The sequence below is a fragment of the Brienomyrus brachyistius genome, chromosome 5 (genome assembly GCF_023856365.1).
Source record: "Brienomyrus brachyistius isolate T26 chromosome 5, BBRACH_0.4, whole genome shotgun sequence".
Classification (NCBI taxonomy): Eukaryota; Metazoa; Chordata; class Actinopteri; order Osteoglossiformes; family Mormyridae; genus Brienomyrus; species Brienomyrus brachyistius.
Genome location: NC_064537.1, coordinates 33,166,184 through 33,180,070, shown reverse-complemented (window position 1 = coordinate 33,180,070; position 13,887 = coordinate 33,166,184). Strand labels below are relative to the sequence as shown.

General features: G+C 43.8%; 1 protein-coding gene across 1 annotated transcript in view; it reads left to right on the top strand.

Annotated features, from left to right (window-relative positions):
- snx29 (sorting nexin 29) overlaps window positions 1-13,887 on the top strand; it is a 105,563-nt gene that overhangs the window by 19,783 nt on the left and 71,893 nt on the right. Inside the window, exons 12-14 of the mRNA XM_049013844.1 lie at window positions 1,089-1,152; window positions 1,233-1,361; window positions 7,744-7,829. Coding sequence (XP_048869801.1) covers window positions 1,089-1,152; window positions 1,233-1,361; window positions 7,744-7,829 — 279 coding nt within the window. The remainder of the gene's footprint in view (window positions 1-1,088; window positions 1,153-1,232; window positions 1,362-7,743; window positions 7,830-13,887) is intronic.

The window sequence follows — 13,887 nt, the reverse complement described above, 5'->3', positions numbered from 1 at the left end:
CTGGGGCAGAGTGACCCTGACAGAGATCCTCGTGCCTCTCCTCTTCCAGAAGCTTCTGTGAGTGAGGTGAGGCATTCCGTGTCCCCTAGAGGCCCTCCCTACTCTCCCGCTGACAATAATTTGGTGACTTAGAAGGGTAATGGGAGTGGAAGACCATCGTTTCCTACCAGCCTGACTCCCAGTAATGCCACTGGGGGGGACATGAGAAATGTGGCTCTGCGTCAGGCACCAGCCAGAAGTCCCTGAGTGGTGTTTTTCCCCATCATGTCCCAGTTTGACCCACTAGATGATTTTCTGGTTGTCTGGTTCCACTTCAGATGTGTGAGATGTATTGTTCATGCTGGATGCTTCGATGCTTGTTTACAGTGTTTTATTAGGTAGATAAACACTTTATTAATCCCAATGGAAATTGCAGATCTACAGTAGCACAATACACACATTTAGACAGTAAAAAAGACATTTAGACAAGTAACCAAATTGGGTTTTGGTGTCCAGCTGTGTCAAAACCAGCACATCCTGATTTTTATATATGAGATTATCTATTCATATTATGGTCTTATCCATGGCAAGCCAATGGACTTCAAACTGCATTGCCATCTGTGAGCTATTAAGTATAATTGCACTTTGCATTAAGCCATTTGCCTTTATCGTTTGGAGTTGTTATATGTTCTGATTCTGTTCTTTCCCTGTATATAAGTTACACATTGTGTTCGTTACCTCGTCTGCAAAGACTGCAAGATTGCTTGTTTGTCGGATGTCTTTACTTTCCCAAGGATCACATACAAATTTTGGTGGACTTCAGGATTATATTATAGCGACAGACATTTTGCAATGACAGAATATTTGTCTGATATCTTTCCATCCCTGTTAACAACCAGCTGTTCTCGGGGAGGGCAGGGGTGATTTCAAAGGAATGTCAGGTAGCATTATGACTGTCACACCCTCCTTTCATACAGATGCACTTGCCACTTAGCACTGCACGAAATATGACTGTATCGACACTTTTAGCTTCCAGTAACGGTCAGCCTCCTCCTTAACAAAATGTTGCCCTATTTGTTGTTCAAGAACATCTTGTTTCGTCTCTGCAGCTGAACTACGGCAAGCAATTGTGGCCATGATGGGCCGGAAAGATGAGCTGGAAGAGCAGAATGCGTGAGTCCTGAGAGCCCTGCCTTCTTCAGCCCAGCCTGTAGGAGGCGCTCTGTCCTGACCTGCCTATTCTGATTGCTCAGGTCCCTTCGCAGCCTTCTGGATGGTGAGATGGAGCACTCGTCTGGCCTGCGGCAGGAAGTGGACAGCCTGAAGAAGCGTCTTGCAGAGCTGGAGGAGAGGCATGCGGCCAAGGTGCAGGCCCTTGGCAGGTGGGTATTTATCGCGCTGGGAGACAGAGAGGCCAGCTCTGGTGATCTTCTCCTGCGAAGCTGTGCTGCGAAATTTGCTTGGGCTGCCTGTAGGTTACTTTACAGGTTCACAGTTTCATTACTCTTCTTAGTGGTTTCCAGATGCTTTTACTCATTATTGATGCCTTTAAGCAGTGTTTTCCTACCTGATGCTCAGGGACCCCCTAGACAGTCCATGTTTTTGCTTCCTCCCAGCTTCCTGCCAGACGGGCCACATTTTTGCTCCATTTTTGCTGTCAAGTTTTGCTCCCTGCCAGACAGTCCCCATTTTCGCAAAAGCATGGACTGTCTGGGGGGGACCCTTAATGCTCCCTATTGAAGTGATATGCAGTATGTGACCTCCTCATGGGAATTTTAGCCACCTTTCGCTTCACTGCTGCCATTGTTTGTGTAACGTGATATTTGATTGGCTAGCAGAGGGAAATCCTTGTCTTCTTTCTGTTCGTGGAGAAATAGGTTGGAACTGAAGCTAATGAATACTTGGAAGTTCAGACATTATGTCGTAATTTTCTGTTAAGAAGTATCTGCACCCTGAAGGAAGCCAGGCTGATATGTGATCTGCTTTGACCTTAAATCGAATCTTGTTGATGGGTGATTGAATTACACCCTCTAATTCCAGCACACTCATGTACCTTAACCACTAGTGCAGATCTGATGGCCTCTCAGTGGTACCTTCCTTCAGTGCACCAGTGTGTTTCCCATTCCTAGAGCAGCGATAACATCTCCTCCACATTGACTGATGCTCAGGTAGCTTCAGCCCCCCCAGCTGTGTGGTTAATTACACTGATGGTCTTAAAGTCTCACTCCCTAATCTGCTCAGGCTGATGGCAGAGAACCTGATGTGTAAAAACAAATCGGGGAGACGAAGGACAATTGGCCATGAGTGCCTGGTTTCACGGTGCCCATTGGGGCAGGTGCTGTGCAGCGGGCTGTGAAAACCCACCTCCCTGTTTCACCTTGTCAGCCCTGCTTTGTTTGGTGTGGCAAATGGAAGGTCAGGTGAGCATGTATGCCCTGCATGCGAGGCTGAACCGTGCCGGCAGTGTTAATTCGAGGTTAAATCAGTGCTTGTCAGAGTGTCTGTGCGCACTCTGAAGCTGTCCCTGTTCTCCTGTCCTTCACCTGTGATGCTTTTAGACTCCTTTCTGTCCTCTAAATTGGGGATGAACATGGTCCCTGGGAATCCATAATCCTGCATAGCCTTACATTGGCCGGACGGCTCCTGAAGTTATTCCGATAACGTACCTCCTGGAATCCGCATGCGGAACAGTCAGGATGTTCAGCTGATTGTTTTTATCTTACTCCACTTTAAATGTCTATACAAACCTCTGAATGCATTTCAGACAAGAAGGTGCTGAACTTTGAAGATCAGTTGCGAGTTGCTTGATGGTAGCTGTGGCCATCTAGCTGTGGTACTCTGGTGCTTAAGTTGTTGAGGTCCGGTGATCAGGTGCAGGTCAGGAGTCTCTGGGTGTGTCCAAAATGGCAGACTTAGACAGATCAGACTAAAATTCATTAAATGCTGACTACTTAACCGTTAATGTACTCGGTACTGTATGTATGCACGCACTCAGACACACCGCGGTAGCCATCTTGCATATTTCCTGACCTGGATGTTTTAAAAAGACGAAGCTTGACCCCCGTGAAAGCTAAAAACTGTTAAAAACTATCAATGAAAAAATACATATTTGAGTCAATTTATGTACCTGGGTATTGGCTTCTACTTAAATTTGTACAGAGGCAGCACTTCCTCTGGCATCTCGAATCTAATTTCCAAGAAAGTGATTTTTCTTCTCTGGTTGCAGCTCCAGTGACATTGCGGGGTAGCATAGTGTCCATCTGTTGCATGTTTTAGAATTCTGCAGAATGTAGTATATCATCCGGGTACCATTTGCCTGCTCTCTCATCCTTAGAGGATTGGGACATACTCCTCCCGTCGTTTGCTGCATTTCTATGGCATTTAATTAGTCTCAAAATCTGGGCACATAAAACCGTGCGAGGGTATGCACTGGCGAGCAGAAAACCCATCCTCTCTACGTGCTCGTGCTCGCTGGATGCTCTTTACGTGCTCATGTCTGCACAACACTCACTTGCTTATCGGGTTTTGAGACTTTGGAGGTGGGAATAGTGGCCAGTTGGTCAGTTTGAATTCTGTGATTGGCTGTTTGCTTTGGAAGAAGATGAAGATGATGATCACTGAGCAGTCGATGAGAGAACAGCCAGTTTCACGCTCTGTCATAATGTTGGAGCAAGGAAGTCTTACACTGAGTTAACATCTTTCAGAGATCCTGTTTTAATATTGCATGTTCAAGGTTGTAATCGGAATCAGACATGTCTGTGTTTTACTTAATTAAAGCAGCGCTTGAAATTCAACGCAGGATTGCTGGAGTTTCCCGCTTCATCTCACTGTACGTAAAAGTCACTGCCGAATGGGCCACTGTACAGTAAACTGCATTGTGAACAACAAGGCATCGTTCTTACTACAAACCAGTTGAGTTTCCGTTGAACCAGTTTAAATCCTGGGAGGAGTACTCTTCTGATACTAGTTATATCACGGGCTAGTGTTAACCCAACTTCCTGTTGGCTCTGATATCACACGTTCAGTGCACATTGACAAGGTACAGTACTGTTGTCAAACTACATAGCATCAATATGCATCATTTTTTGTTTGGAGTAGAGAGCAAATGTGCAGAACGCGCAAATTGAATATTCATAGGATTATGCATGTTGCGAAATGCAAAGTATACATAAATAGGTGATAGTCTTCCAGCGTTTTCCATCACCCCTTGTACAGTCCTCTTTTGCAGACCTGATGTCTTCTATTACGCTAATAATTGAAATCAAGTTCTTTAATGTATATGCAGTTACAACACAGTGAAATTCTTAGTGTGTTTACGTCTGAGTGCTGCAGATATACTTAGAGAGACAGTAACTATACATTAACAAGTAAAAAGAGCAAACGCATGTAACAATACACATATATATTATGATAGAGATATCACATTATCAAAGTATATGGTTATTATATGTTGTAAATGAATTGCTTGGTAAATGGTTGTCCCTTTCAGTCATTGATGTTGTGAACATCAGCAATATCTCCTAATGTTTTCTTTTACCGAGGAGCCTATTTTGAAAGGCTATTTGTTTATTAAAATGTATTTGTGTATATATACAGTGCTCGAACTGGGAAAAATAGTACCGGTACTCCTCATGTTCACATTGATGTGTTTATCGGCCGGTATCAACAAATCATTAATTGTTACATTCTGAATTATGTATGTATGATTCCATTTACCACCTCGAACGTGCAATATTAAAATAGGATCTCTGACAGGTGGTAACTTTGTGCAAGACTTCCTTGCTCCGACATTTCTGCTTGCGATCGCATTTGTTTGCGCGGGTTTTAGGACTAATTGAACTACATATATTTTGTCTACTACTGCCTATTTGTCTACTATTCAAAAAAAAGTGTGATTTTGAATGCACTCTCAGTCTGACAGTGATAGAGACATTGGGAGGGAAGATTTAACAATACCTGTATTGTATAGGACAATAGAAATGACACCTGAAATGAACCTGTCCTTTTGTACATGGAACTTCATAGCTTTCCATAGGCCCAGGATAGCTTTGAGCTACTAATGATGCATCTGTTCATTTAAGCACTTGACACTGAGTTATTGTCAGTTGGCTGTGTGTCACAAGCTTCATCATTGCTCATTTGGCTTCCTCTGCCAGCCCCTGGAAGATGGGCTCCCCCTTTGGGTCTGGTCCCTCCCAAGGTTTCTTCCTTCTAGGGAGTTTTTCCTTGCCACCGTCGCCTTTGTCTTACTCACTGGGGGCTTTGGGCAGGGATAACATATAGCGCTTTGAGACAATATAATGTTGTGAAAATATGCTGTACAAATAAAATTGATTTAAATTAAATTATTTTTTAAGGTAATTTCAGTCTTGTCAGACTCAAGGTCACCAATGGTAAGCATTGTGGGGCCAGTCTAGATAAGAATAAATAGTATTCTTTGGCAGAAAGGGTTCTAAGGCTTGGGATAAGTTTTGTTGGACCTTAATGAAGATCTTTTGACTGATTTAGCTGTTAATACAATTCTGTCAACCCTTCATAGATTAATATATAAATGAGAAAATGTCCAATCATGTCAAATTGCCCTAATGCCCCCAATTTCATGTTGACCGTTTTTGCTGAGCCCGTGAGCCTGTGGTCGCGCTGTAGTCACACCAGACCATGAGGGGCCCCTTCCCCTGCCCGTGTGGGTGATGCACCTCGTCTGTGCCTCCGCTCTCTGTCTCAGTCATTTATCACCAAACCGAGCATTCTGCACAAGTCCAGGTGTTTCTGCAATGAAACCTTTTTTCGAGTTATTTACTTACAGGTTAAAAAAAAATAGTATATGTAAGTTGGTCTGTTTATAGCCAATCTCATTTGTGACCCTAAGTGCCTTGAAAGTGTATTTTTTGTCTGTTACTTTATCATGCCTTATTATGCTTAAATGAATACCTTCTCTGTGCTTTTTGGAAGCGGCCTGTATTTACTGTTATCAGCGATATTACGTATAGCTTCCTGGAAGGCTAACAGTTGCTAGCAGTTGGCATCTGTCATAATGTAACTTAATGGTGTACTGGGTAAATGGTGCTTATATTCTTCTTAGCCTCTTTATACCCTGTATTATTAGCTTCCTTAATTGCCTGTTGTTGATGTGTGCAATGGGAGTTCTTTAAATGTCTCTCATATGCATGCAATGGATAATCAATGCTAATGACCCACAGAGCTACAAACAGTCCACTGTTGTTTTAATTAAGCCCTATAAGAGACATTAACACTGCATTAAATTAAACCCAATTAAATAAAACTGTTATGGATTTTCATTTGCTCGTGTGTAATTGATTGGAGCTCTGGAAATGAAACCCCCCCCCTCTCCGGGGGCTCTGGTCAGCCTAGACCCTGTCTCCAAAGTTCAAGATACACCTAAAAATTCAGTCTTAATCTTGCATAACATGCACTAGCACCCCTTGCTGCCATAAGCCCTAAGTGTCATAATTCTCCTTATAATTTTTCCATGTTTTATCCGTGTACTGTAGTTATCTCCAGTTTTCTATCAACTTGTTGCAGTACCTGTATTGACTTCACACCATAATACTATCGAGTAATCCAAGTATTGCCTCGAAACTATATTTTTAGAAAAGTTTGTCAGTTTTAATTCCCTGTAGTAGCATTCAAAAATAACGCTGGTCTAAAATTTAAAGTTTTTTATTATTATTATTTGAACACATCTCATTCATATAAGGACACGACAATAGCAACTCGAAACATAACAGACAAAATTAATTTTTGAGCCTGCGGAGAGAGCCTGAGAACAGAAGAATGGGAATAGATTGTTCGTTCCCTGGCTTTCCAATTTTGGCTTAATCCTCAGCGTGACATTTCCATATTTGAGGAAAAACTGCGCTTGGCAGAAACTACCTTTGAATAGTGTATTGGGGCCCCATTTATTTATTTGTTTGTTTTGTCCGGCCGTCCATTTATTTGTTTGTTTGTTTGTGAAACTTGAATCAATGCTCATAAAGAAAAACAAGTGGCAAAACCCACCTGTACAGTGGAAGTTGGACGATGGCAGCAGAGTCTTCAGCAGCTGACTTTGGAAACCAGCTTACAGTGAGAGAAAAATAACATTAACTTTGCTTTGGGAGCTTGGCCTAATCCTCTTGTGGTACGTAGCCAGCAAAAGAGACATGAGGTTTGAATCTTCCTGCTTTGAAATTCTTGTCTATTTTCAGTTGTCTGCTATCAAACGTCAGTTGAGACACTAATGTGTGTTCTGGAAGAAATGATTTATGCCTGTAACCTGAAGATAATCTATATCTTTCAACTGAAATGACAGATTTTTTTTAACTCATTTAAGGCTGGCTACCTTGCTAGCTTTGGTAGCTTTCAGTCAGTGATGTTTTAGTCTGTGGTAACTGTGCCATGGTTCCATTGTGAAGTGGGACATTTAAAATGGCAGTGGTTCATCAAATGCTTGAGGGCTTTAGGAGTTTTCATCCTCTTCAGTTACTTTCTCAGGAGGGAGGTGCATCGAAACAGTCCTGGGACTGTCAAGCATCTTCCAGTATAAGCAGTTCTGTATTTCCAGAACTATTGAACTGCTACTGCTCAGTCAGAGTATTAAAGTATCAATCGTAGCCGTGCTATTAGCAGGATTAAATGATGCCTCAGTAGCGTTAGCGTCCCGGTTGATTCCAGGATGCCTTGAAGTGAAATCGGATACTCAAGGCTGATGTATGTGCAGGTGCATGTGTACCTGACAGATGGTTGTTGTGTTCCCCCCTCCAGAGAGAACGAGGTACTGAAGGTCCAGCTGAAGAAATATGTGGGAGCGGTTCAGATGCTCAAGCGAGAGGGCGGACAGAGTACTGACGGTAAGACAGACGCACGTCTTGCACATCATCCCTTACGTCTTGTACTGCATTTTCGTTCGTTGATGAATTTTGGCAGCCTGAAAATATGAAACGTTAGCACGCCGGTAAGGTATGTTTCCTGCCTGTGCTGTCCACGTTCCTGCCTGAGACAGGGTATCCCAGGAGGACCCGGGTGTGACGAGTCCACAGCCAGTCTCTAAGAACCACAGGCTTTATCTTCAGAACTGGTTTTGAGTCCCGGCTTCTGGCTGAGGATACTTGTTTCAGAAGCACAACGATTCCTATCTGATTTATTTGTTTATCCCCCTGCTTTCAATTTAGTTTTTTTTACATCCATATCAGTCTTCTCTGGCTTAGTTGTCTTGATCCGCCCCTTCATCCTCCCCCCCATAATATATCCCTGCCAATATGCTTTCTTCTTGACCTTCACAGAGTCGTGCAGTGCTTGGCTCCCGGTTGGCATAGCGATAGCATCTCTTGGCAGGTGGCAGTTAGATGGGAGCATGATGCACCCGGGGGAGCTGCTTTGTTGGGGGTGGGGAGTGCAAGGTCTGCCATCAACAAGTGGCACGACTTGGGCTGTAATCCGGCCATAAGCTGGAAGGAAGGTAGGAGGTATGTTATTGACGTAGGCAAGGTGTACTGTACATGTACACTATCAGGCAAGATTTTACACAATGAGATTTTCTACATTTGACGTTACTCACTTAACATTTACTAAAAATACACTCAATTTTCTTTACTAACAAATAAATTTACAGTATATTCCCCATTTGAGTACCTTTATTTGGAAGATAATGCCATACCTTTGATTCGTCAAAGTAACCCCCTCTAGTAGTTGATAACAGGAGAGAAAATTAAAAGCATTATTTCGACAAGGGACAGTAAATGGGATGAAACGGTTAACTAGTGCATTTAAAGTTAAAAGACAGCCGAGAATATGCCATCACCACCCAACCAGTTAATACAGTGGTTCTCAAACTTGGTCCTCGGGCCCCACTGCTCTGCTTGTTTTCCAGCTATCCCTGCCCTGCACACTGCTGATTACCTGGATCAGGTGTGTTCAGTCAATCAGAAGCTGAAAGACAGCTGGAACTTGTGTGTGGGGCAGGGATAGCAGGAAAACAAGCAGGGCAGTGGGGCCCGAGGACCGACTTTGAGAACCACTGAGTTAATAGGACATCAGGCATGCAGTTACATACATACTCTTTCCATGTTATAAAGGAAACTTGTTTTATTTCACTTTCTGTTTTATTTTCATTCATAGTTGTTCACTCAACTTTCCAGTGCTTAACAAGACCAAAAATCTGCAGTTTATGAAATAAATAGAAAAATGGTAAAAACCTGTGGTTTGCAAAAACTTTTGACTGGTAGTGCATATGAATACATATTGTGTGAATGTGAATCTTTGTACTGTTGCAGATTTATCAGTGTGGTCTCCAAAGGGGTATAAACTACATAAATTCCTAGTAAGTAGTGATGATCTTGCTCGAGTTACCTGGAATGATGTCTAATACTGAAACTGGCCAGCTCATGCTTCAGTGATCTGACTGCTGCAGAGCGCATCAGTCATGTATTTCACTGCACTTTGACATTAAATCAGCAAGCAATAGCATGAAAAACAGGCTGCCAGTATGGCACACAATGCATTTTTGTAAACTGCTCACTCTTTACAGATGATCCCTGGCCTTTTTAGTCTCTGCTCAAGATGTGATTATCTTTTGACAATGCTTTTATCCCAAGATTGGCTTTTGGCCTGTGTTCAAAGCATGTTTTTTGAGCTGAAAACAGCAATTTTCCGATATGATCTGCACAGAGGATCGGAGTTCTACTTTACTGTTTATGTTCTGCAGTTCATCTTCCTACATTCTCAGTATGTAGTTCTTTTCCCTCTGTTCCCAGCATGTAGATCATCTTCTTACATTCCCTGCTGTGACATCATGGTCTTTTCCAATTAGTCTTTAAAGTAAAATTAAAGGTTAAACCAGATCATAGTCATAAAACAGTATGTTGAGAGATCCAGGCCAAAGCTCTCAACCTATTTACAGGCACGGTTGGCATGCGTCTGTGCTGATGTGACCATCATACACAGCACCTGTGACCTCCGTTTGATCCTCGCTGGCCCATCCAGCTCCGAGCGTGGGAAGATCGCAGCATTGGCCCGTCTGCGGTTAATCAGGGCCTGGGAGACGCTCCTGACTTTTCACTGCCCTTCCGAAGGACGCCATGTGTTGCCGTCTGTGTGAAGAACTTTACGCAGCTAGTGATGGATTCCGACACCCCCTATGGAAAATTGGTACATTCCAGGATGTAGCAGAACGGATCTGTCTTTGCCGGTCTTTCATTGACGGTGTGCATTCGTCAAGCCCAGTTCTGTTACGCATCCGAGTCTTTGGTGCCTACTGTTGTTCCTTTATTTTGTGTTGTGCCTCCCCCTTTTATAAAGAATGTTCTTTCTGAGGCTGCATGCTTTGTGCAGTCAGCGTCGTGATGACCAGGCTGCAAAGCCGGCTGGGCTGTGGGAGATGACATTGTACATCACGGCACATGCCTGCTGGCTTGCTGCCATGCTCAATTACCGCTGCAGTAGAGGGGGATTTACCCTCTGCTTGACCTCTAGCATATTTAATAGGATGAAGAGCAGCATTTTGTCAAATACATGAATTGAAGAGAAATTGGAGGATGATGGTGACAGTATAAAAAAAAAGAAAGATTCAATTTAATTTAATTCAATTTGAGAAGGAAAAGACTTTAGATCTCTTTGGGGATTCGTTGTTAAAACAAGTTATAGTAATTTTTTTATCAAGCTTAACACTTGCTGTTTTTCCCATAATTGCACACTAAGTTTGGTTTTTGTGGGCCGTACCCTTAAAGCGGTTTGTGTAAAGCGTATCCAACTGCTTTTATTGCCGTCCTGTTGGTCAGTAATATCGGCCAGCAGCAGGATGAGGAAAGGCCCGTTATGGAGCAGAAGGAGAGGTGTGAGGCAAACCAGGGCACCCTGCATGGGGTTCCAGGTGGCCTGCAGGGTGTAACACCAGCCACCATCACCTGGCTAGCTCCGCGTTAATGAACATTTTAATCAACACCTGAGCGTTAAACAGCTTTTTAATATCCTCCTCGTCTGCGTGCTTTTTGTCTCTGTTGATTTCGCTTGGGCAGCTTGCTGCTCACTCTGGGGCGGTGGGGGGATTAGCAAAGGGCGCCGAGGTGGTTTGATTCTCCGGTCTATGGGTGCTGACTCTGGCACGCCTTGAGGGGCTGTGATCTCACTGGGCTGTCCGGCGGACTCGCCTCCTCCACTTGTTGCCCTTGGCAGGTCTCGTTTCCTCACTCCCTCACACCGCCACAGGTGCCCGTGCCCACCAGGAACACCTTCATTTATTTATCGCTGAAATGGGAAGAGGCCGCTGTACCAGATTGCGGTTGCCTGGTTACGGATTCAGTGCTACCTCCCTTCCTTGCGCAGTTGACGCTTGGCTGGCTCTCAGCAGAGATTGCATCTAGCCCTAGGGACCATGTTTTAATGATCACTACGAACTTTAAAAAAAAAAAAAAAATGTTTTACCCATGATTTTGGGGCCTAGTGCTTTTTATGGATGTGCGTGTCTTCACCTTCCTGATTGTTTGGCCTTCACTCACATGCCAGTAACACTGACCTTCATGTATAATATGTCTTAAGCAGACTGTTGCTGATGTTGCTGGACACACTGGCGCCCCCTAGTCGGAAGTGGCCCATTTGCTCGCTACCTTGCTGCCTCAGCTGATAATGAAACAGCAGAGAAAGGAAGCCTAAGAGGTGTTTCTTTCTGTTTTCATGACTCCCAGTCCTCCATTACGACCACCCCAGTCCCCATAAACCTTGTAGTTTTGGGTCATGGCAGTAGCTCGATGCCCCGGGGGTGGGGGGGGGGGGTTGTGTTCTCCTGAAGTGAACACGGAAATGAACATGGAAGTGAACATGGCTGAGATCTCCCTCAGTCGTGGTAGACTTTCAGCGCAAGTGCTGGGGTCTCCCTGAAGTCACCCCATTGTTTGTGTTTTGACGTTGTGTCCTGAATACTTGTAATTTACCCTGGGAAGCTTGTGTGCATAATGGAGTTATGCTTGTTTCCTGTCACTCGGCCTTTACGTTTGTGGATTGGATGGGGGAAGGAGGGGGGCAGGTTATGAAATCTGTGAACTTTGCATCCTGCTAGCTGTTGTCTGCTGCTTGAGGTTGCTGGGGTGGGGGGAAGGGCGATCCCTCGGCCTGGATGCCCTTTCAGACTTCGGTGTTTTACAGTTATCAAAACTGTTCTCTTGCCCTGGATTACTCACAAGTGCTGAATGACAGCTAGACTGACAACAAGATGAGCAACACTTCAATTTGCATGTTTTTTTTCCCCCTGGGCTGTTTGCCAGTTGTAGCCTGCAGGTTGCATCATTTGATGCATGTTGATTTTATTAAGAAAATTTTAAAGATATTTATTTTAATTAGCTATCTTGGTTGCTTGAGTGTTGAGGCAATAATTTCTTCCCATTCAGCCTTAGGCTGTTATTATGTAGAGTATATTATATTGATTTAACAGTGGTGCTATGTTTCTGCATTGTAAACCACTTTAACCTGACAGAATATATTTTGATACAAATTAGATTTTGCAGTTGGAAATGCAGGATATAAATAAAAAAAAATAATTAAGTGTCCCAGCTTATTGCATTAGGCACCAATATTGGAAATTGGTGAAAATTCAAATTTAGTTTTGAGAGGGCTCTGATCAAGTCACTCTGAAGGCAAGACCACCAAGGAATATGATCTGATTGGATCTTACCATTGAATTATCTGTGAAAGAACACGCCATCTTTCTCCTGATTTGTGCATTTTAAATCAATCATTTCACACCCTACAGGAGTTTGCTTTGCTTGTGCTCAGTAGAATAAAATCACAAATCTAATGTGTATTGGAGTCTCTCTTTGTAGAGGCCAGTGTGGAGCAGCTCCCTGTGTGAATCCTGTGCAGGATCCCCGTCTGGCCAAACGGAAAAAATAATGCACAGCTGTGGATTGCATTGTGTGCACATAGTTAAAACTGGGACACGCTGAGGCGCAGTTCCGCCATTTTGGTTGTCATGTCAGTAGGGAGGGGAACGGAGTTTCTTGACATTGATGTGGCTCGAATGCATTTTTCCGAAAGGTTGCTGCGTGCATGAAATCCCGTCAGAATGGCATCATCGCATTAATTCCCTGAAGAATTTGTCCCTCAGTGTCCCTGTGATATGACAGTATTAGACAGCAGCCAGAATATCAAGGCCTGAAGCGTCCGAAGCCTGAGGACCGGGTTGGCGGAAGCCTGGCCGTCAGAATGCTTGAGGCCCCTTAGCACGTCAGTTGTGGACACTGATTCCTCTCCTTTCTGGCACGTTTCCTGCTCTGTTTCCAGTATTTCAGTCTGAATTCATGAATATGGGATTCGGCGCAAACTGATTGGAAGCCAGCTGTCGTTGGAGATGTTCTTCACACCAGCAGTACGCGCCTCGTAACTTGTGTGTGTGATGTTTCTCCAAGAGAGGATAATAAATACAGAAAGCAAAATTTTCTTTGTAGGAAAAAAACTCACAGAGCTTGTGATGGTGATGATGATGATGATGATGATGATGATTATCTTTCTCAGATTTTGGTATAGTACTTAAAAGCCAGAGCCCCAGGATATAAAGTCTAGTTGCAGTGCAGCATCGAACATTTAATATGATGGTAGTTTAAAGTCTATCAGGCTCTTCTCATTCTTGAATTGACTTCTGCTGGTTCATGACTATCTGAATTTTTTCTGGCGTCTAGTGAGATGACATGAGGTTGGTGTGGCATATCTGTGAGTGAGCCTGTTACCGTTAAGCCAGAAGGAGGAAGTGTAACAGGTCTCTGAAGTTGCAGGGGAGCCCTGGAAGCATGAACTCGCTGCTTGGCATGCACCCCCACCACCATCCATGAGTGTCCGCACACTGCCACTGGTCACTAGGGGTTAGCTGCCTGGCTAAATGCGTTTCTGCACATTTGGGGGGGGGGGAGGGGAGGCTTTGACAGA